The sequence below is a fragment of the Schistocerca gregaria genome, chromosome 5 (genome assembly GCF_023897955.1).
Source record: "Schistocerca gregaria isolate iqSchGreg1 chromosome 5, iqSchGreg1.2, whole genome shotgun sequence".
Classification (NCBI taxonomy): Eukaryota; Metazoa; Arthropoda; class Insecta; order Orthoptera; family Acrididae; genus Schistocerca; species Schistocerca gregaria.
Window position 1 is genome coordinate 49,427,333 of NC_064924.1, and position 22,125 is coordinate 49,449,457.

General features: G+C 41.8%; 1 protein-coding gene across 1 annotated transcript in view; it reads right to left on the bottom strand.

Annotated features, from left to right (window-relative positions):
• LOC126272391 (uncharacterized) overlaps positions 1-22,125 on the bottom strand; it is a 288,157-nt gene that overhangs the window by 64,673 nt on the left and 201,359 nt on the right. Inside the window, exon 11 of the mRNA XM_049975214.1 lies at positions 18,023-18,132. Within this exon, the coding sequence (XP_049831171.1) occupies positions 18,023-18,132 (110 nt within the window). The remainder of the gene's footprint in view (positions 1-18,022; positions 18,133-22,125) is intronic.

Sequence of the window (22,125 nt, forward strand, 5' to 3'; positions counted from 1 at the left end):
ACTGGACGAATTAATGTGTGAGAATATGTGAATTGATTTTGATCTATTGTAAGTCTGTTCAATGTAATTTGAAACTTTTTACAAAAACAATTCTTGTAAACATTTTTTCTATGTAATATATTATTCATTGTACAACATATTATTATAAAAAAAAGTCTCAAATCTACGTAAATGACACGTTCTACACCCAAGCAATTTATCGTTAATGGGTCTACAGAAGACGAATGAAATAAATAAATAAATATATATATAAAAGAAATGAATGCAACAACATATGCAGACATGTTGGATCTGTATGCTATGACACAGCTTCCTTGTGAAATGATCTTTCAACAAGACTGCACATCATGTCATACAAACACTGTGATGCAGACATGTTGGATCTGTATGCTGTGACACAGCTTCCTTGTGAAATGATCTTTCAACAAGATTGCACATCATGTCATACAAACACTGTGATGGATTTCTTGGGTGAAGAGTTCCCAGGTTGGGAAAGGTATCCATCAACTGCTTGGCTCCCTAGAAGCACAGACATTAGACACCTTGATATTTTTCTGTGGGGATTTATCAAGAACATAGTGTACCAGATACCAATTTGTGATCTACAAGATCTGCATCATTGCATTCATACAACTATTGCAAATGATTCACCTGCAATGCTGCAAAACACTTGGAGAGAATTTAAAGCTTACCATTAAGAAATATCTCAGTTATTTCTCACATTATTACATTTTATGTTATTACACATTTTATCTGGATACCCTGTATATTTCTAGATTTTTCAGTTAATAATGTCTCAAGAAACTTTGTAGATGTAGACTTTCCAGGGATTATTGATGTCTATCTATAAGTGTATACCAGTTCAAGTTTTTCATAATTTCTGTGACAGTCTCACATGGTTAAAACAAACCTTGAAACATTTATGCTGCCCTTCTTTGTATATGTGGCACATGTCCTGTTAGTCCCATTTAATATGGTTTACAGAAGTGCAAAGTGTTCTAGGATGGGTTCCACAACAGTTTTGTAACCAATCTTCTTTGTAGACTGATTGGAATTTCCCTGTATCCAACCCTTGAACTGACCTCTGCCACCAATTTTACCTATGGCTGAGCAAATGTGATCATTCCATATCCTCATTGACAGTTACATCCAGGTTTAAATGAAGTTGATTGATTCCAACTGTGATACATTGATATTGGAGCACTGGGTTTATGTTTCTGCATTTTGTAAGCATGCCGTTTTATATTTCTGAACATTTAAGATGAGTTATCATCATTTGCGCCATTTGACACCTTATCAATATTATTCTAAATAACTATATCTTCTCAAACAAGTCTAAGGTAACTGTTAATATTGACTGACAGGTTATTAATATACAACATAAACAAATTATTTTGCAGTTCTAATCATGCAACTACACTTAAAACTACTAGTTTTTAAAGAAAAATTTGTTTATGAGATATGAGTTGTCAAAAAGAAAATATTTTAGGTTGGACTGAAAACTTATTTGCCACCTGATACATATTTTATGTTGTCAGTAAAATGGAAAAAAAAACTTCGATATTTTTGTACAAAAAGCCAAGTAGTGTAGTGGCCGTAGTTTAGTGGTCTTGATACTGGAGTGTTGGGTGGAGGGTCCCAAGTTCAAAACTCACTTGAACTGAAACATTTTAATTTCTATATTCAGTCTGAGTACATTCTAGAAATATCCCCAAATGGCAAGAATCGTTGTACTGGAATGTTCTGTAGCTGTATATATACTGTATGTGTTCTGGCTGGAGGCAGTTTGCTCCACGTTCTTGTAGGTGCAAGTGCTTAATAAACCTCTGTTAAGTGAAGTAGTGTTTGTCATTCATCTGCTTACACCTTCCTCTATGTGACATTATTCTGGTGGAGGTACTGGATATTGGAACTTGTGATACCGCACATTATTGACAACACAGTGGCTCTCATCAGGCCATGACAGAGCCACCGTTTATGTGGCAAGAAACCCAAGTTGGAGCCATATTCAACATATCGCAATCTATGGGAGACAGAAGAAGAAGAGGACATCATGATGACAGCTACCGTGTGCCGCCACACGAGACATTCTTCTTGGTTCTCTGGTGATGATGGCCAAGATCCAAACAAGTGGCTGAAGATATATGAGCGTATAGCCAAATTTAACAAATGGGATGACACAGTGTGTTTGTCGAATGTACTCTTCTACTTGGAGGGCACTGCCAAGCAATGGTATGAGAACAATGAGTAGAAGTTCACCAGCTGGGAAATATTCCAGGTGGAATTGCGCAAGTATTTCAGCGACACACAATGACAGAAGTGCAAGGCTGAAGATAAATTAAAGTGCAGGGCACAGCGTCCAGGAGAAACAACAGCATCCTACATTCAAGACCTCTTGGAGCTGTGTAAAATAGTGGATCCTTGAATGAAGGAGGAAGATAAGGTTGCACATCTCATGAAGGGTGTTGCTGAGGACATGTATCAAGCCCTACTTTTGAAGGAAGTTTCAACAGCAGACAGCTTCATAAAATGGTGCCAGTATATCGAGACAATGCATCAAAAAAGAATTACAAGCAAGAAGTTTGAATGGCTTCCAAACATCGTATCGATGTCTGTGATGGAGAAAGAAATTGATTTCACAAGTGTTATTTGTCAGATAGTGAGTGAGTAAGTCCAGAAGGCACTTGGATTGTACAGCGAGCAAAAAACTGAGACTCTTCAAGAGGTCATAAGGGAGAAAGTGGAACAAACATTGAACCCAATCTCTCATCCTTCATTTCCCTTTAAAACACTAAAAAAGTCGAGATACAGGTGAAGTTTCATTCCTACAATGCTGCATGAGGAACCAGTTTGAGCACCAAGGAAGACTGGTGTCTGGAGGACACAGGATAACCAACCAGTACCTTTCCACTGTGGGCAACCAGACATGTGGTGTGCTACTGTCGAGAAAGGTGGCAGATATTTGATGATGCCTGTGCCAGAAGACAGCAGACTGATTATAGTTGACGCCAACTCTGGGATGACAAAGATGAACAAGAAGATGTGAGTTCAGGATGACATAGGTCACCATCACCTCAAGCTAGCCACTGGAGAGGTCACTCCCCAACATCCCGATCAAGGTCTCCATCGCCGTTTAGAAGCTCCAGCTGATCACCTAGCTGCCACAACCTGGAAAACTAAAGGGTGCGACCTTCCTTGGAGGTGAGGCCACTGAAGAGAAAAATCCTCCACCATTGATCACTACAAAAATGATAGGAAACTACATCAATATCCTCATGGATGGCTGACCAGCCCAAGCTCTGATGGACTCTGGAGCATCATATTCATTCATCTCGGAGAAGTACCGTCGCCAGTTGCTGAAAACCGTATTTGTTGACAACAAAACATCTCTGCTGATGGTGGCTAATGGGAAATATGTAAAACCTACAGGAAGATGTGTCATTTGTGTGGGTATAACTGGCCATACACAGCAATTAGACTTCATCATCTTACAAGAGTGTAAACATGATGTCATTCTTGGATGGGACTTTTTGAAAGCTTCTCAAGCAGTTATAGATTGTGATCGCTCGAAGAATATGCTAGATGAGATGAGATACTGTGGACAGGAAGATGCACATCCGAGTGTGTGGAGACTATGTGTGCTGGATGAAGTGATCATTCCTGCAGTCAGTGCTAGAAAGGTAGCTATCATGTGTCATGCCATGCATCAACCCATGGCTCTTGTAGTGGAATGTAAGAGAAGCATACCACTGAAGAATAACATGGTCATTCCAGCCTCTGTCATCTCATTTCAGAATGGATTCAGTGACTTGTGGATAGTTAACTGTCACCGAGAATAATTCGTGATGAGGTAGAGAAAATGATGAAGAATGACAGCATTCAGCCTAAGCAGATCCCATGGTTGTCACCAGTGGTACTCATCAGGAAGAAGGATGGCAGTTGGCACTTTTGTGTTAATTACAGGAATGTTAACAAGATAACTAAACCTATTCCCCAAATTGATGATACACTAGATTGTCTGAAGGGAGCTAAGTTTTTCTCAACTATGGACATGTACTCAGGATACTGGCAAATCGAAGTGAGGCTGGTCATGAGAAAACTACATTCATCACTCCTGAGGGCCTGCATGAGTTAAGGTAATGTTGTTTGGTTTGTGTATTGCACCAGCAACTTTTGAATGAATGATGGCTAATCTTCTAAGGCACCTGAAGTGGATAATATGTCTATGTTATTTAGATGACATTATTGTGTTGTCAGAGACATTTGATGAACACATAAAAAGACTGAGAGCAGTTCTTAAGTGTCTCCAGCAAACCAGACTGAAACTTAATCCAATAAAGTGTCTCTTTTGAGCAAAAGAAGTCAAAATACTTGAGCACTTTGTGTCAAATGAAGGTGTGCAACCAGACCCAGAAAATATGAGATCTATAATAGAATTTCCTATTCCTAAAAGTATTAGAGATGTGAGAAGCTTCCTTGGATTGTGTTCTTATTACTGCCATTTTATCAAAGACTCCAAGAGTTGTTAAAAGCCAATGCTAGATTTATCTGGGGTGGTGTTTAACAAGATTCTTTTGATGTGCTGTGAAAAGCTCTGATGACTGGCCCTGTACTTGGTCTATATGATGAGAGAGCACTTACAGAACTATACACAGATGCCAGTGGGTATGGGATCAGTACTGTTCTGCTGTAGATTTCAAATGGAAAAGGGAAGGCTATAGCCTATGCTTCTAGGACACTTACAAAAGCTGAGAGAAACTAGTCAACTACAGAAAGAGGATGTCTTGCTGTGATCTGGGCCATATGCAAATTTTGACAGTATCTCTATAGAAGGCCATTCACAGTTGTTACAGACCATCATTCACTTTGTTGGTTAACAGGTCTTAAGGATCCAACAGGATGACTCGCCATGTGGGCACTACATCTTCAAGAGTATGACATTACCATAGTATAAAAAAGTGGAAGAAAACACCAAGATGCTGACTGTCTCTCAAGAAACCCTGTGCAAGACCATCAAGACTTTGATGAAGATAGTGACTGTCTCACTGCACTCCAGGATGTCTCTGCTGTGCAGAAGAAGAACACCAAGATATATTAAAGTATGCTTGCCTTAAATGACAATTTAAGGTAGTTAATTGATTACTTTGCAAGAAAAACTTTGATCCATTTGGAAAGAGTGATTCCTAAATACATGTGCTTAGATGTCCTACAGAAATTCCATGACACACCTGAGGCCGGGCATTTAGGATTTATTAAGATATACGATAGGATCTGCAAGAGATTTTTCTGGCCAGGTTTATTTAGGAGTGTTTGTCACTATGTGTCACATTGGACTTGAATTTGGGAGGATGATGGTTGAATCCCACATCCAGCCATCCTGATTTAGGTTTTCCGTGATTTCCCTAAATTGCTCCAGGCAACTGCCAGGATGCTTCCTTTGAAAGGGCATGGCCAACTTCCTCCTCTAATCCGATGAGAACAAACAGTGAGGTCACTGGTCTCTTCCCCCCTATCGAGAGTGCCTGAGGAGAAAGGCAGTTCCTCAGAAACCACCTGACTGATGCATACCAATTCCACCAGCCGAAACGCCTTTCTAGCATGTTTGGATTGACCTCCTTGGACGATTTCCACCATCTGCTAGTGGCAATAGATGGATTATTGTTTACACTGATAATCTGACGCACTATGCCATTACAAAAGCTGTGAAAACAGCCGAAGCATCCGAGGTAGCCAAATTCATAGTAGAAGACATTGTATTAAAACACAGTGGCCTAAGGTTGTTAATTACGGATTGAGGGAAAGTTTTTCAGTTGAATCTCATGACAGAGGTAAACTCTCGGTGCAACATTACTCATCACATGACGACTGCCTACCATCGGCAAACTGATGGGCTTACAGAATGCCTTCTATATTCGGTTTGAGTGCATTCTAGAAGTATCCACAAATGGCAAGAATCATTGTACTGGAATGTTCTGTTGCTGTATATATACCATATTTGTTCTAGCCAGAGGCAGTTTGCTCCACGCTCATGTGCTAGTGCTGAATAAACCTTCATTAAGTGAAGTTAGTGTTCGTCATTCATCTACTTACACCTACTCCTTTCCAAGACACTGACAGCTTTAATGAGTAAAGAAAGTAATTTTTTCCCTCTAGTATTGTGGATATGGACATCACTAATCTCGTTAAGCTGTGATGGATTATTTATTACACACACACATGATGAATCACCTAAAACTTACACCACAGATATTGAGGAAATGGGAAGTGCCATTCAACAGAATAGATTGGTAGTCAGAGGATCATACTGTTAACCAATAAACAGATTGTAATAATACTTAGGAAGTGTATTTTTTGTGCAAACATAGATTTATTTAAATGGAACAATGTGTATTGACATTAATAAACTAAAATTAAGGTAATGTAAAAAGCCAGTGGAGTTTATTATAGTGTTCTAGTGCAAGCCATTTATGGGATATCGTGTTTTGAAAAGTTCCCACACTGACACTTGCACAATACCTGTGTTAACACACACTAAAGAGAAACACAAGCACATACACTTGTTGAATGGATTATGACCACTAATGAGAAAATTGACCATCACAGATTGTGTTCAAAATGGTTACTGGCAGCAGCAATACACACTTCCAGTTTGGTATGAAATGATTTCTGCACGTGTGCTAGCATTTCAGTGGAGATGTCCAAGCAGACCTCTGTAATATGTCATTGCATATCATTCATCAGGTGTAGTTAGTATGTCACTGTAGACAGTGTCTTTCAGCTTTCCTCACAGGAAAAAGTCTACAGATATCAAATGCAGGCAATGATCCAACAAAGGTATAGGTCCTCTGCATCCAGTCCAATGATTTGGAAATGAATTGTGAAGATATGTTGTAGTAATTTGTGCACTTGGACTAGACAGCCATCATGTTGGTACCACAGGTTCCTCCTAGTCTGCAGAGGAATATCTTCTGGTACCCATGGAAGATGCTCTGTTAGGAGGCTGCTATACTTGTGCATGTACAGTGTTCCATCTATGAAATATAGGATTATGAGTGGATAGTTCACTATCCCACACCACATGTTTACACTCCACAGATGCTGATGTTCCACCTCATGATGCCAACAGATATTGTCAACAGACCAGTAGTGCATGTTTTGGTGTTTATCTGGTCATGATTGGTATATGTGGCTTCATCACTAAACAAAATGCCTGTTACCTCTGGAGTATCCTGTCTCAATGCCCATGTACAGAAGTTCCCACAATCCTCATAATCAATTTCATGCAGCTCTTGATGGAGAGAGATGTGATTGCGGTGGATCCTATGTCAAAGGAGAATGTGTAGGACAGTTGGCTGACTCATCCTAGTTCCTCACGTGATTGCACTTTAGCTAATGTCCAGATCAATTGCAACTGTGGCAAGAACATTATATTAACTCCCCCCCTCTTCTCTTGTCACTTGTTTCCTTTTATTACATTATCTGGGTGTTACATTACCACCTTCACATAACTGGTTGAAGACATTTATAATAATTGCTGAGACAGTTGATGTCTGTTGGGCCTTGTGCCTCATACACCATACATGAATGAACTGTATTCTTCCTACACTGTTTATACAGCATGAACATGTCAATTTTTTTTTGCATTGGTAACTCCCATCATCCACTCACCACCTTCTGCTTGGATTGTCACACACTAACTGACTAGCAAATCTTGGTGCACTCAAGAAACACATATACACAACGTAAGCAAACATAATAACATCATACCTAATAGCTACACAGGTTGACTGGCACAAACAAGTGTCAGTGTGGGAACTTTTCAAAGCATGTTATCTCATGAACAACTTACATTAGAATCCTGCAACAAACACCACTGGCATTCTAATTTACCCAACTTTTAGTTTTTTATGTCAATAAGAACTGTTGCATTTTAAAAGTGGTATTTTTGCACAAAAATACACTTTTTATCTATTATCACCATCTTTTTATTGTCTAATAATACAAGCCACTGGATACCAATCCATTCTGTGAACACAGTACATCAATAGCATTTTCCATTTCCACTTCATTTCCAGTGCATGTTTCAGATGATTCACAATATGTGTGCATGTGTGTGTCTTAGAGAGAGAGAGAGAGAGAGAGAGAGAGAGAGAGAGAGAGAGAGAGAGAGAGAGAGAGAGAGACTGGAAAAAATATTGAAGCACCAAGAAGGAATTTTGGGATGTTAACAAAAGTTGGTAGGCATGTTTGTACATCTGAAAGACGATGTCTGTCCAAATCTCATGGTAGTCACATATGAGCTGTGCTAGTAGCTCCACTATGAGGATGCAGCTCAGCTTTGCTATAAATACACACTGTAATGGTCTGAGTGTTAATTACCTTTGAGATTGGATGTGATGAGTTGATGTTAGTCAAGAATGTCTCTGAGTGACAAAGACACCATTGTCAACATCTCACTGAGTAGGAATGGGATCATGTAATAAGGCTACAGATGGCCACATGGTTCTATTGAGAGGGAAGACCATGGTGTTCAGCAGCAGTTGGCACCACAGAGACAAAAAGTTCTGTTACTAATTGGTTACTTCACGGGTAGCTTGGAGCCAGAAGCCCTGTAGTGTACGTTTCACTGACCTCAAATCACCATCATCTCTGGCTTCAGTGGTGTCAAGTGGGAGCTCATTGGAGGGCAGGGTGGATATCTGTTGTTTTTTCTGATGCAAGTTGGTTTTGCATTGATGCCAGTCATGGCCACATGTTGGTAAGGAGGAGTCCAGTTTAGGGCCTGCAACCAACCTGTCTGTGTGCTGGACACAATGGACCTATACCTGAAGTTATTGTCTGGGATGTGATTTCCTATGACAGTAGTAGCACTCTCGTGGTTATCACATGCACCCTGACAAAATTTGTATGTCAGTGTGGTGATTCAACTTGTTGTGCTGTTTTTCATGAACAGTATTCCACATGATGTTTTCTGCCATTTTGACACCCACATGCCTTTCATTTATCATTTCTGTATCTCCACACCTACAAGGTCTATTCAAAAAATTCTGAAACATTCGTAATTTTGCACCAATGGTGCATCAGAGTGAAGTGCGGTTAGCATCCCTGCAAGTGCCTGTGTTTAATGTGTAACTTCTGGAAGTTTCACTGGGGTATGTCCGTTATTTATTGTTCAGTGTTGTATTGAGTAGAATGTTGTGTCACACAGTTTATGTATTTCAAGATGGCAGAGTTAGAGGAGCAAGGCATTTTGCATTGAATTGTGCATGAAACTCAAGAAAACTTGTAGAGACACACCGAAGATGCAGGAAACCTATGGTGATAAGTGCGTAATCCATACTCAATGTTACAAATGGTTCACATGGTTTAAAAATGGACAGATGGAAGTTAAAGATGACCCTAATTGGGGTGCCCTTCAACTTCTACCGACTATGCTCATGTCGGGAATGTCAATGAAAATGTGTAACCCATCGAAGACTAATAATGAAAAAGACTGCAGAAGAATGTAACATTTCATTTGGAACATGTCATGAAATCCTGGCACAGCATCTCAGAATGCATCATGCTGGCAGCAAGTTCATACCACAGCTCACGAGTCAAAACCAGAAAGACTTTCGACTTGCAATCTGTGAAGATCTTTCGAATCGCAAAAATGAGAATGAGTTGTTCCTTAAGAGAATCATAATTGGTGTTGAGACATGAGTCTACAGTTATGATGTTGAGACCAAGGTTAAATCTTCATAGAGAATTGGGAAAGGTTATCCAAGACCAAAAAAAGCTTATCAGGAGAGGTCAATTGTCAGAACCATGCTCATAATTTTCTTTGACTTTGAAGGATAAAATCATGAATTCATGGCACATGGACAAATTGTTAATCGGTGGTACTATCTGATCATGTTGTGACACCTGTCAGAAAATGTGAGAAGCAAATGGCATGAAATATGGTGAGACAATTCATGGCTCTTGCATCATGACTATGCACCTGTGGATTCATCGTTGTTGACGCATGACTATTGCACAAAAAACGAAGTCACTGTGGTGCCTCATCCTATGTACTTTCCAGACCTGACCCCACCAAACTTTTTTATTTAGAAGATTGAAAACCATGTTGAAAGGATGAAGATTTGCAATGGCAGATGAGATAAAAGAAAATTTGCAGATGGCACTTTGTGTGGTTGAGCAAGAGGTGCACTAAGACTGCTTCCAGAAGTGAAAACAGTGTTGGGAGCAGTGTATCAGTTGTGGAGGAGAATTTTGAAGGAGACCATGCACAATAAGTAAAAAATGTAATGAAATGATTTGTGGCATTGATGGCCAAGAGGCCCCATCTGGGGAAATTTGGCCACAGAGTTGCAAGTCTTATTTCAGGTGACACCACATTGGGTAACTTGAATGTTGGTGTTGAAGAGCACAACACAACACCCAGTCTATGAGTGGAGAAAATCTTCAAGCTGGACCTGCTGCATGGTAGACAAACACATTATCACTCAACAAAGCAGGCAGGCTGCACAATAAGTAATAAAAGTTAAGTGTAGAGCAATCATGCAGAATAATTATCTGGGAACCTATTCCTATCAGAACTTTAAAACCAACAGTACCATAGTTCATTTTCCAGTAGGTCTTCCCAGAATCGTTCTCATTCACCCATGTTCATCAAGGTAATACTCTGTTGAATTACCTTCTGCTCTTCTATCATCCATCTCTAGAAGGGATGTGATTCACGCTGTGTCTATGTCCTTCTTTGAACTAAAAGTTCTCTTCATAACATATTTGAAACCAATGCCTTTTATAATTCTTCACATTGATGAAGTCTGATCTTTAAAGCCATGTGTAATTCTAACAACACTATGTTGTGATGGGCATTCACAATTCCATGGAGCACTTTGGAACATCACTGTCAAAACCTTCCATTTGTGTTACAGGTTTCTTATGATTTCGATGCTTTCCACATGACATGAAACCAATGTTCCTAATGTTCCTGTTGTGATAGTGCCACGACATTTAACAGTGCCGCCACAACAGTACGGGCAAATGGCAATAGAGGAGCTCTGCAAATTGGCTGAGCGCGGTAGCGCCACCTAGCTACGAACGGCGCCAGCTGCATGTCACGGCACGGCAGTCGAATACGAGAGACTGAGTTGTAATCATGTGATCAACTATTGTTTCTAAGAGAGAGTGTTGAATATCCATGCAATTATTGTGATTAAAGGTTATAACACTTTTTGGCGACGAGGTCGGTATATTTTCACTGCGTTGTGGATTCGCTTGTTCATGACGGGGCAGACATGGAACAGCTTATGCAAGCTCTCATTGAACAACAAACACAGCTGACGGCTACTATTCAGGCTCAACAAACACAACTGACGGCAGCGATTCAGGCGTTGTCGACGTCGCTTACTCATCGTCTGTCTTCCTCTTCTCCGCCTCCATTCCCTCTTTACGACGAGGCCGCTGAAGACTGGGAGGATTATGAGAAGCGTTTGCGGCAACACTTCTTGGCTTTCGGCGTTGTCGACGCTCCTATGTGTAAGTCGTTATTTCTGTCTTGGATTTCCCCTCGAGTCTATTAGCTGCTATCTCAGTTAGCCCCTCTGCGGGAACTTGCCTCCCTGTCCTTCCAAGAAATGTGTGACTTATTGTCTGACTATTATCGAAAAAACACCCACATCGTTGATCCACATGACGTTCTACTGGTGACGTAAACAGCTCCATCAATCTTACCGGGCTTGGGCGGCGGAACTACACGGTCTGAGTAGGAAATGTCAGTTTGTCACGGACACACATCACGAGTCTTATGCTGATTCAATGGTTAGGGATGCTATTCTATGGCTTGCTCCTGATAAAAAAGTTCGGCAACGTGCCCTACAACTGCCAAACCCATCGTTGTCGGACGTTCTAAGCATCGCTCAATCCTTTGAAGTGTCTCACGCTGCTGGCGCGCAAATAGACGTGTGGTGTGATGTAGGCGCTGTACAGTCAACTCTCGACACGGGCAATTTGCCTGTTTCACAGGAGAACGACGATGTGGCGGCGGTTCACTCATGTCAACAACGTCGCGTTGGGCCGCAACGCTGGCAGCGAAACCAGCAACCACAGAAGCCGGTTCATTCCACACTTCCTTCTTGCCCCCGTTGTTTCGTACAGCACGACAGGTCAGCGTGTCCAAAAAGTTGAGCCACATGTAATTCATGTAGGAAAAAAGGCCACATTGCTTCTGTGTGTCAGTCCCCTAAAGTTCCTGTCGACGAGGACGAGGCGTCGAACATGGATGTACACTGTGTGCTTTCTCAAACAAATAAGTTGTTTGTTACTGTTCCTGTTCTGGATAAAGACATCGGCATGCATGTGGACACTGGCTCTGCAGTAACTCTCATTAATTCTCGCCCGTATTTGGCGTTGGGCTCCTCTCCCTTGTCTCCAGTTACGCGAAATCTGAGAACTTATAATAAACAGAAAATTCCTATCATGGGCCAGTTTGATGCTTCCACTGCCTACAAGTCTGTTGTTCGGCCCCTCACATTTTATGTGGTGGATCATGTGGGCACTGAAAACCTGTTCAGTTATGATGCTTTCCAGTTGTTCGGGTTCTCCATTCATGATGATGTGCACCTCATATTTGAGGATATTCCGTATCAACAGCTGGATGGATTATGTTCTGAATTTTCGTCCGTGTTCTCTGCTGGTCTGGGTTGTGCCAAGGATTTTGAAGCCCACATTACGCTTAACCTACGGCTCGCCCTAAGTTTTTCCGGGCACACCCTATTCCTGTGGCGTTGCGTGCACCTGTCAAGGCTGAGCTAGACAGGTTAACAGCTTCAAGGATTCTCCTTCCGGTTACCTCCAGCGAATGGGCATCGCCGATCGTGGTGGTTTCTAAACCAAATGGGAGTCTGCGATTGTGTGGTGACTTCAAAGCCACTGTCAACGCTGAGCCTCATTGACACTTATCCTCTTCCCCGTCCTGAGGAGTTGTTTACCAAGCTCGCTGGGGGCCAGTTCTTATTCAAACTTGACTTGTCGGAGGCATACCATCAGTTGCCGTTGGACGCTACTTCCAAGGAATTTCTCGTTATCAACACTCCTTGTGGGTTGTATCAGTACCAGCGGTTACCATTTGGCGTCGCTAGCGCACCGGCCATTTTTCAATGGTTTTTGGAACAGCTCACGGCTTCCGTTCCCGGTTGCATAAACTATCTGGATGACATTGTTGTCACGGGGGCCTCCACTGAGGAGCACCTTCGTAATTTGCGTTCACTGTTTCGGGTTTTGCATTCGGCTGGGTTGAGGTGCAATCTGGACAAGTCACAGTTCTTCCAACCCTCCATTGAGTATCTTGGTTTCCACTTGTCCTGTAAGGGTATACGTCCTCTACGTCAGCACGTTGCGGCCATTAACGCTCTACCCTGGCCATCTACGGTCAAAGAACTTCAGGCATTTCTAGGCAAGATTGCTTATTATCACAAATTCATTCCATCTGCAGCGGCGGTAGCTTATCCTCTGGATCAGCTGTTATGCAAAAACGTCCCCTTCTGTTGGTCCGATGCATGTGAGCAGGCTTTTGTCCGCCTGAAGGCTCATTTGCAGTCGGCACCTTGTCTTGCCACATTCCGTCCGGGTCAGCACTTGGTTCTGGTGACTGACGCATCACAGTATGGCCTAGGGGCTGTTCTCGCCCATCGGTATGAGGATGGGTCGTAACGACGCCATCGCCTATGCTTCCAAGACCCTCAACGAGGCGCAACGGCGTTACTCTCAAATCGAAAAGTAGGCGCTCGCTATCATTTATGCTCTAGAAAAATTCAGCGTTTTTTTGTATGGTTCTAAGTATCACCTCATCACCCACCACAAACCACTGGTCTCCCTGTTCAGCCCATCGGCGTTGCTTCCGGATAAGGCGGCTCACCGCCTGCAACGTTGGGCCTTATACTTGTCTCATTTTCATTATGAGATTCACTATCGCCCCATGGCCCAGCACGCCAACGCTGACGCATTGTCACAATTGCCGAAGGGCCCCGACCCTGTTTTCGATCGTGAGGAACTCCTCTGTTTCCACATTGATGAGGAAGAACGTCGTGCGGTCGAGGGCTTTCCACTTACTGGTTTGCAGGTCACGTCGGTTACTGTGCGGGACCCGGTCCTGTGTCGGGTGATCGGTTTTGTTCAACGAGGTTGGCCGGACAGGACCAAATGCTGGGCATCAGATCCCCTTCACAACTACCATGCCTTGCGCCTTCATCTGTCTGTTCGTGATGGTGTTGTTCTTCTGGCCACGGATGGCACATCTCCACGGGTCGTGGTGCCAGCCTCTCATCGCAAAGATTTTCTCAAACTGTTGCACGAAGGCCATTGGGGTATTTCTCGGACTAAGTCCCTGGCCCGCAGGCACGTTTATTGGCCCAGTATTGAGTCGGACATCGCCCATATGATTGCTGCATGTGGACAGTGTGCTCAACAACTGGCGGAACCTTGTACAATGCCCTCTCCGTGGCCTGATCCAGCTCAGCCATGGGAACGGGTGCACGCCAACTTTGCCAGCCCCTTCCTCGGTACTTATTGGCTACTGTTGATTGACGCCTTCTCGAAGTTTCCGTTTGTTGTTAGATGTCCGTCGCCCACCACTGCGGCGACGACGCTGGCTTTGTCCAAAATCTTTGCACTAGAAGGTCTTCCATCCACGATCATCATGGACAATGGCCCTAAGTTATCTTCGCAGGCCTTCCGTGATTTTTGTACTGGACAAGGGATTCATCATGTTACAGCACCTCCCTTCCATCCGCAATCAAATGGGGAGGTCGAGCGCCTTGTCCATACTTTCAAATGCCAGAGGAAAAAATTCCTTAGTGATTTTTCCACAGATGATGCTCTGCTGCAATTTCTGAGTTCTTATCGCTTCACGCCTCTGGGTGATCGCAGCCCTGCTGAACTCTTGCATGGCCGCCAACTGCGCACTCTACTGCACCTGCTTCACCCTGTCAGGCCTTGTGCTGTGTCCCCTAGTGCGGGAAAATACTCGGTGGGTGCCGACGTGTGGGCACAAGGGTATGGATCTCGCCCTAAATGGACTCCAGGGGTGGTCAAGGCTTTTCACGGCCGCCGGCTTTGTGAAATCCGTACGGGCGATGGCACGGTTGTTTGCCATTACGACCAGATGCGCCCACGAGTGGTGGCCACATTGGTGCCACCGCCCCATCCTTCGCCTCCACCAGCCCGAGAAGCCAGCCCTGTCGCTGCTGCCGATCTACCATCCGTGTTGATGCAGCCGACGTCGCTGCCGCTTCCAAGTATGCCGGAACCGGCCCCAGTCACGACACCGCCTTCTCCAGGACCCATCTCGCTGGAGCACACTCCCAGGTCCATGACACCTATGGATGCTGCTCCGGAGTTTTCACCCATTATCTCATCCAGGAGGCACGTTCCATGCACGAGCTTCTGTCCTGGACATTTTCGACCATACTCTCGTGTGTCTCTGCAGGATCTCCTTGGGGCCTCACAAGAGGCCATGGATGTCTCCGAGCTGTCCATGTCTCCAAGGAAGTGAGTGTTTTTTTTCAAGGGGGGAAAAGTGTTGTGATAGTGCCACGACATTTAACAGTGCCACCACAACAGTACACGCAAACGGCGATAGAGGCGCTCCGCAAATCGGCTGAGCGCGGGAGCGCCACCTAGCTAAGAACGGCGCCGGCCGCATGTCATGGCACGGCAGTCGAATACGAGAGACTGTGTTGTAATCATGTGATCAACTATTGTTTCTAAGAGAGAGTGTTGAATATCCATGCAATTATTGTGATTAAAGGTTATAACAGTTCCTACAACTCTGACATTTCCTTTTACAATTCCCTTTTGTAGTTCTCCTGCTGACACCACATGATTCTGCAGTCTGCTCTTGTGACCTCAAGTGTCAACAGAAGAAATCCTACCTAAAAATTCACATTTGAAAAAGTTATAAAGGCATTAAGCAATCCCCTCAAGTACTTGTGAAACACTTCATGTTTATTGCTGTAACTTGACAATTTTTTAATCACTCTGCAACATTTACAGATACACATTCACAGCCATATTACTATGAGAAAAAAGAACACCAACAGTTGAATGAATAATTTGGTTATTGTGAAGTACTGCAACAGTACAACATGCATGAGAGAGATTTTCGGCATCTAGTGGATCATGGCTAGCCACTCAGAAAGAGAAGGAATCTTATTGACCGCCAATGGGTGATGGAGGGGTATGTGCAGAATAGCTGAAAATAGGGCCACCTTCCTATATGATGCAAACTTCAAATCAGACTACTAAACTCCTATCTCTCTATTTACAACAACCCATGCTTGTGTTTGCCTATTATCTACACTGACCTAAATTTCTTTGGTATTCATGTTCTACCTTGCCTTAGCCACATGCTTTCTGTACGCTACCTGGTGTAATGCCCTTTTTATCAACATACCCAGCAAACTATACCATATGATACAGTGCATGGGACTGTGTGCCCACATAAGTTACACTGGCTGCAATGTCATCAGTTCATTCCTCAGGCTGCTCTGCATTACCATGACTGAGTTTAACCCTAAAATAATGGGAAAAGGATGGCATGAAGAGGACAAATCTGAGGATTCAAAGACCCTGCAAGTGGCATGAGACAAACAGTGACTGCTAATTGTACTTGCTGCAGTCAGATACATTGACTCATCATTGCATTTCCCATCAGCACTCTGTCTCAATGTGTGCCATCCCACTACTGATGAATCACTGCTGTTGCTGCCCTCTGTTGCTCAACAATTTTAGTCTCCAACGCAGCTTCTTATGACACCATCTGTAATCGTATCAGCCCACTCTAATCCGCTTCTGACACAACACGTAATGGTGTCAGGCAGTTTGGAGTGAGTGAGTGATACTTTGCTAGGGTTGGTGCGTGGATGATGAATGCAACTTGATGTTGCTAAAGATCTTTATTGTCAACCATAAACAGACAATTTGCTGTGAGCCTTCAATAAGCAGATGGCAGGCAATGGGTTTCGAATCCTGAGCCCAGATGCACCAGTGTTGATACACCTCTGTAAGCAACTCCAGAAGAGGGAGCCCAGTGGTGGGTGGCATAGGATCTTAGCCCATTTCAGCAGCTGGCTGTTGCTGTGTCAGGATGGCCAGAGTGAGGCAGTCAATTGATGGACCCTGAACTGAGGGCTGTGGGGCATGGCAATGGCAGTGTTGGACCCCAGCATCATGGAGCTGGGAGGACCTCAGACCCCCCCCCCCCTCCACCCCCCAGCAGGCAGTCTTGTGGAGACTTGTACAGAGGAAACCAACATGATGGCTGGGCTATCAGGCAGCAGTCATTGGTTCTCAACCTGGCTGAGTCAGTGATAGCTGTGATAGAGGAGTGTCAACAACCACACATACTGGTGCACTGTGGGTGCCAATACATAGCCATACGCTGATGATCTACTCATTTGACTCGGAAGTATACATACAATCAAAGGGACTTGTTAGTGTGGAAGACAAGTACTACTGCATGCTTCAGTGCCATCAAAACTTCCTGAAAGCTGGTTATTGGCTGGAGAACTGGGTCACTATTGAAGACACTACCAGTATGCAAAATGCTGCATCAGTTGGCTGTGGCTCATGTCCTTAATATGCTCCTGATTTCTTATCTGCCGCCATTCCACTACAGTTGCATTCAAATTCCAACTCTTCCACTAATATTTCGGCTGCTTACCTTCTGACCATACTCATAGAGGCATAGAAGACAATCACTAGGCTCACTTTGAATATGGATGGAAGATATTCAGATAAAATATCAGTGAGAGAGTTGCAATTTGCACAGGTGCTTTTCCTAGACTTACATGATGATAGTATCTGTATTTGGTAAAAACTAGATACAGGCAACTAATATCTTTCATTCACAGCTACTTTTAAATAATATATCATTAAAACTTGCTTTTGTAAACATATAAAAAGCACCAGAAAAACCAGACTAATTATTATGCAATTCCCACAGGTTATATGAGAATATAAATGCATGTATACTTACACATATTGAGGTAAGAGAGGATTTTTCAGATACATAGAGTATGAATGCTTCTTGTCCAACAGAACCAAATTGATAGCATTTTCAAAATAATTTGTAGAGTTGATGTTAATCTGAAATAGACAGATAAAAGAAATGTAGCCCAAGCATCCTCTAAGACAAATACAAAATCTTACAATATCCTAATAAAGGAATATTCATTCTGCATTGTAGAATGTACTTATAAGGTGTACTGAAGTGAAAACTATTGTATACAAGTACACCCATACAATAGTTTGTAGAGTGAATGGTGGGGGCAGGGGATGGAGATATAGCCATGGTGGTATGGTGTATTTTTGATGTTTTGGAAAATGAATAGCAGCTAGTAAGTAGCCATAAAAGTGTTCCATTTCTGAAAAAAGTTTTTTTAAAAAACTACATGATACTGACTTTTAAACCACTTTCTTGAAAGAAAAACACCTGTCTACACTATATTTTTTTCCTTTCACTGGGAGCGAGGCAAGGGTGAGTTATCACCATCCCCCTTGCTCTAGGGCAAGCTGAAGATATAGTGAGTCACATAGCCAAATTCAAATGCTTACTTTTGTGCTTACAACAGTTAAACATTAAACCAGCTGATTCATCTTTTATGGTAAAATTCCTGGAAACATTACTGATATTTACTGGTGAATGTGGCCAGATGATCAATAAACCTAATGCTATTGTAACTTCTTAGAAAAAGTAACAACAACAGAGAAGCTTATATCAGAATTTATTGTGTACACTGGTGGCAACAAAAGCTAAATGTTGATTTCCCATGTCAAATGAGATGCTAATGGGAAATTTTATCAACATAAAGCCTGTCTACTAGTTTGGCATAACAGTCAATGTCAAGGTACTGGCAAATATGAAACAATCAGTCCAGTGCTCATTATGACACAGTTGCAGTAGTGTTAAGTATTACTGCTAATGAAGGTTTGGAGCTAGCACAATTGAATGTGAAGTCAGCATTTCTAAACTGCCTACTGAAGGAAGAAATATGCATGTACATAAAACAGCCATAGGGACTTTGTCATGGCACCAACAGGCCATGCAAACTGTTTAAAAGTCTTTATGGTTCAAAATAATCTTCCATGATGCTGATAAGCTTTAGTTGTTTAATATGTTTATGATGGACTTGTTGCTGGATACAAGCAAAATATCATCAATGGCTTTCTGAGAACATGTAGAATGCATTCAAGATTACAGTGGAAGCTGTTGGATGTGTTGTGAGTATATTGACCAAAGATCACAACAATAGTTCAGTTTTTATCAGTCAAGCAGCTTATGCTGATTTAATAATGCAGAAGCAAATGCTGTGGGAACTCCAACTAAGAAATATCTGTATGTCAAAGTGTTCATATGTATGAACAGTCAAACACCTTATGGAGAAGCAGTGGGATGCTTGATGTATTTGACAGTGGCAAGACATCTAAACAGTTTTGTTTTGTATGCTATGTGACAGTTTCTGGAGAAGGCAGAAAATTGTCACTGGTCAATGGTTAAACTTATTTAAAAAAAGTCAAAGGGAAATTGTCTATAGGACTTAGCTACAGAACTGATGAACTGTTAGGAGAACTTGAAGCATTTTCTCTAAGTGGACTTCTCTTCAAGCACAACAGTGGGGTATTATGCTAGGTCAGTAAGTGACCAGCCTGTGTGTCCCTTTCAACAGCTGAAGCTGAGTTTGTAGCTGTCAGTGAAATTGCAGAATAAGTCATATTGTTGGCTTATCTCTCTTCTGAAATTACACTACCAAAAGCCCCCTGGACTATCAGTGGACAATCCAAATGAAATCTAGTTGGCAAGGCATTGTGAATTTCATACATGCCCAAGGTATATTGGTGTGCATTTCCACTTAGTGCAAGGTCTTTCAATCACTCATCATGTTTGCAGATCTCACCCTGAAAGATAAACCTTCAGGGATGTGGAATGCGTCAAGGTATACATAAATGTAAGAAAGACATTATAGAAATTATATCTGTATACTGTATTAGAAATACACTAATTCAAGAAGATAGACTGTAAATTGCAAATGTACCACAGGGCAGGCATTTTTACAAAACCACTTAAGGTGCAACTTGAGAATATTTGCATTATTTGTATTAGAGTTGACATTGTTGAATAAGTAATTGTGAGTGAAAGACATTTAGTGCCAGTATCAATATTTGCACTTCCAGGTAAAATACATCAAACACAACAACCGAGGAACATTATATTACACACATAAAACTCAGAGTGTACAATAGTACCAGAAAGGTCTATTATATTTCGCATGATGCACTTTGCCACCATCTCGCATGAAATACATTGTTTACATAATTCCAACAACCCCCTTTGAACATATAATTTGTGGTTTGCCTTCACGATATAAACCAAATAGCCCCACAATCTTTTCAAACTTCTCTTTGTCCAAGGGTTTTTTCAGAGGGTCAGCCAACATGTCTCCTGTGAGCAGGTACTCCACAGTGATGTCCTGTCACTCTAAAATGTCCTGAACAAAATGGTACCTTATATTAATGTTTTGTCCTAGCACTAGTTACATCATTTTTAGCTAGGCTCCTTTATTGTCACAGAAGGTTGTTATAGGTTCCACGATTGAATTGGGTTCTATTTTACATATTAATGTGCCACCATGCTTCCTGTGTGGTGTAAGATAGCAACATATACTTGGCCTCTATGGTGTGCAATGTAACAGTTTTTTTTCTTTTGACAGGATCATGAAATTAGGCCCCCCGTTAATTTAAAGCAGCAGTGAGTAGTGGAGTGTCTATCTCCTAATTCACTCCCCTAGTCTGCATCACTGTAGCCTTCTGGTTTTGCACTACCTTATCTGTGGTACCTTAATTTGTGCTTAGAAGTTGCTCTTAGATATCGGAATATTCTTTTTACACCTTTCCAGTGCTTTTCCATTTGGGTCTCTGCAATATCTGCTCACTGCATTGGTTCCAATTGGAGTAGTTATGGGTTTACAATCACTCATGCCAAATTTCGTTTTAAAAAAAATCTGTATATAATGATTGATTTATGCTCAGTTCTTGTCTCTCTTCATCCTTAGTGATATGCATACCTAAATAATGTTTAACTTCTCCCAAATCATGCACCTTAAACTTGGTTTGCAGCTGTTTCTTAAAAATTCTCATTTGGCTTTCATTTTCAGTCAGGATAAATAAGTCGTTCACCCATATTGCCATTATCTTCCCCTTGTATAGTATATACTGGTGTCTGCCTTAGATTACTTCATATTCATATTTATTAGAGTTTTATGTAGACATCAATTCTAGCAATGTCCACTCTGTTTTAGTCCATAAATACTTTTTTTTTTTTTTTTTGCAAATGCCAAATCTTTTCCCTTTCCAATCTGGTTTTCACGACTTCTCTTGATGGAATGACATATATCTCCTCCTCCAACTTCCCATTTAAATATGCTGTTTTTACATTCGTATGATGAGTGGTTAAATTTCATTTTGGTGCCAAGGATAAAAGATACCTCAATGAGGCATACTTGACCACAGGCGAAAAAATTTCTTTGTAATATCCTTTTATTACATGCCATGCTTTATATCTTGGTGATGAATTATCGAGGCTCTTCAAAGTGAATACCCATCTTGTCTGTAATGGTTTCTTATCTGCTGGCATATTTACCCATTCAAAGGTTTCATTCTGAGATAAAGATTCCAATTCCCTCTCCATTGCTTCTTTCCATTCTTGAGAGTTAAGGCCATTCTTCTGCCATTGCTGGCTCATCATTAAAAGACTGGGTTGCGTACATCTCAAAATCCAGATATTTTTTTGGTTTTGGTATGTGAGAAGAACACCTTACATTGTTTTCTTCATTTTGTTTGTCCTCAAACTCATTGTCATCATCAATAGTCCCCATCTGCCTTTGACTGTCCTCTTCCTGTTCTTTACTTTCCCTTTCTTCACATAAGGTTTCACTCTTGGAGCTAGGTGCAGTTAACTTAGTAGCCTTGCCCTCTTCAAAGTCCTTTCAATTTTCAAAGAATACTGCATCTCTGCTTGTAACATCTCTGCCATTAATTGGTAGCTCTTTAAATTCTCACAATAGCCTAGAAAAATATACTTTT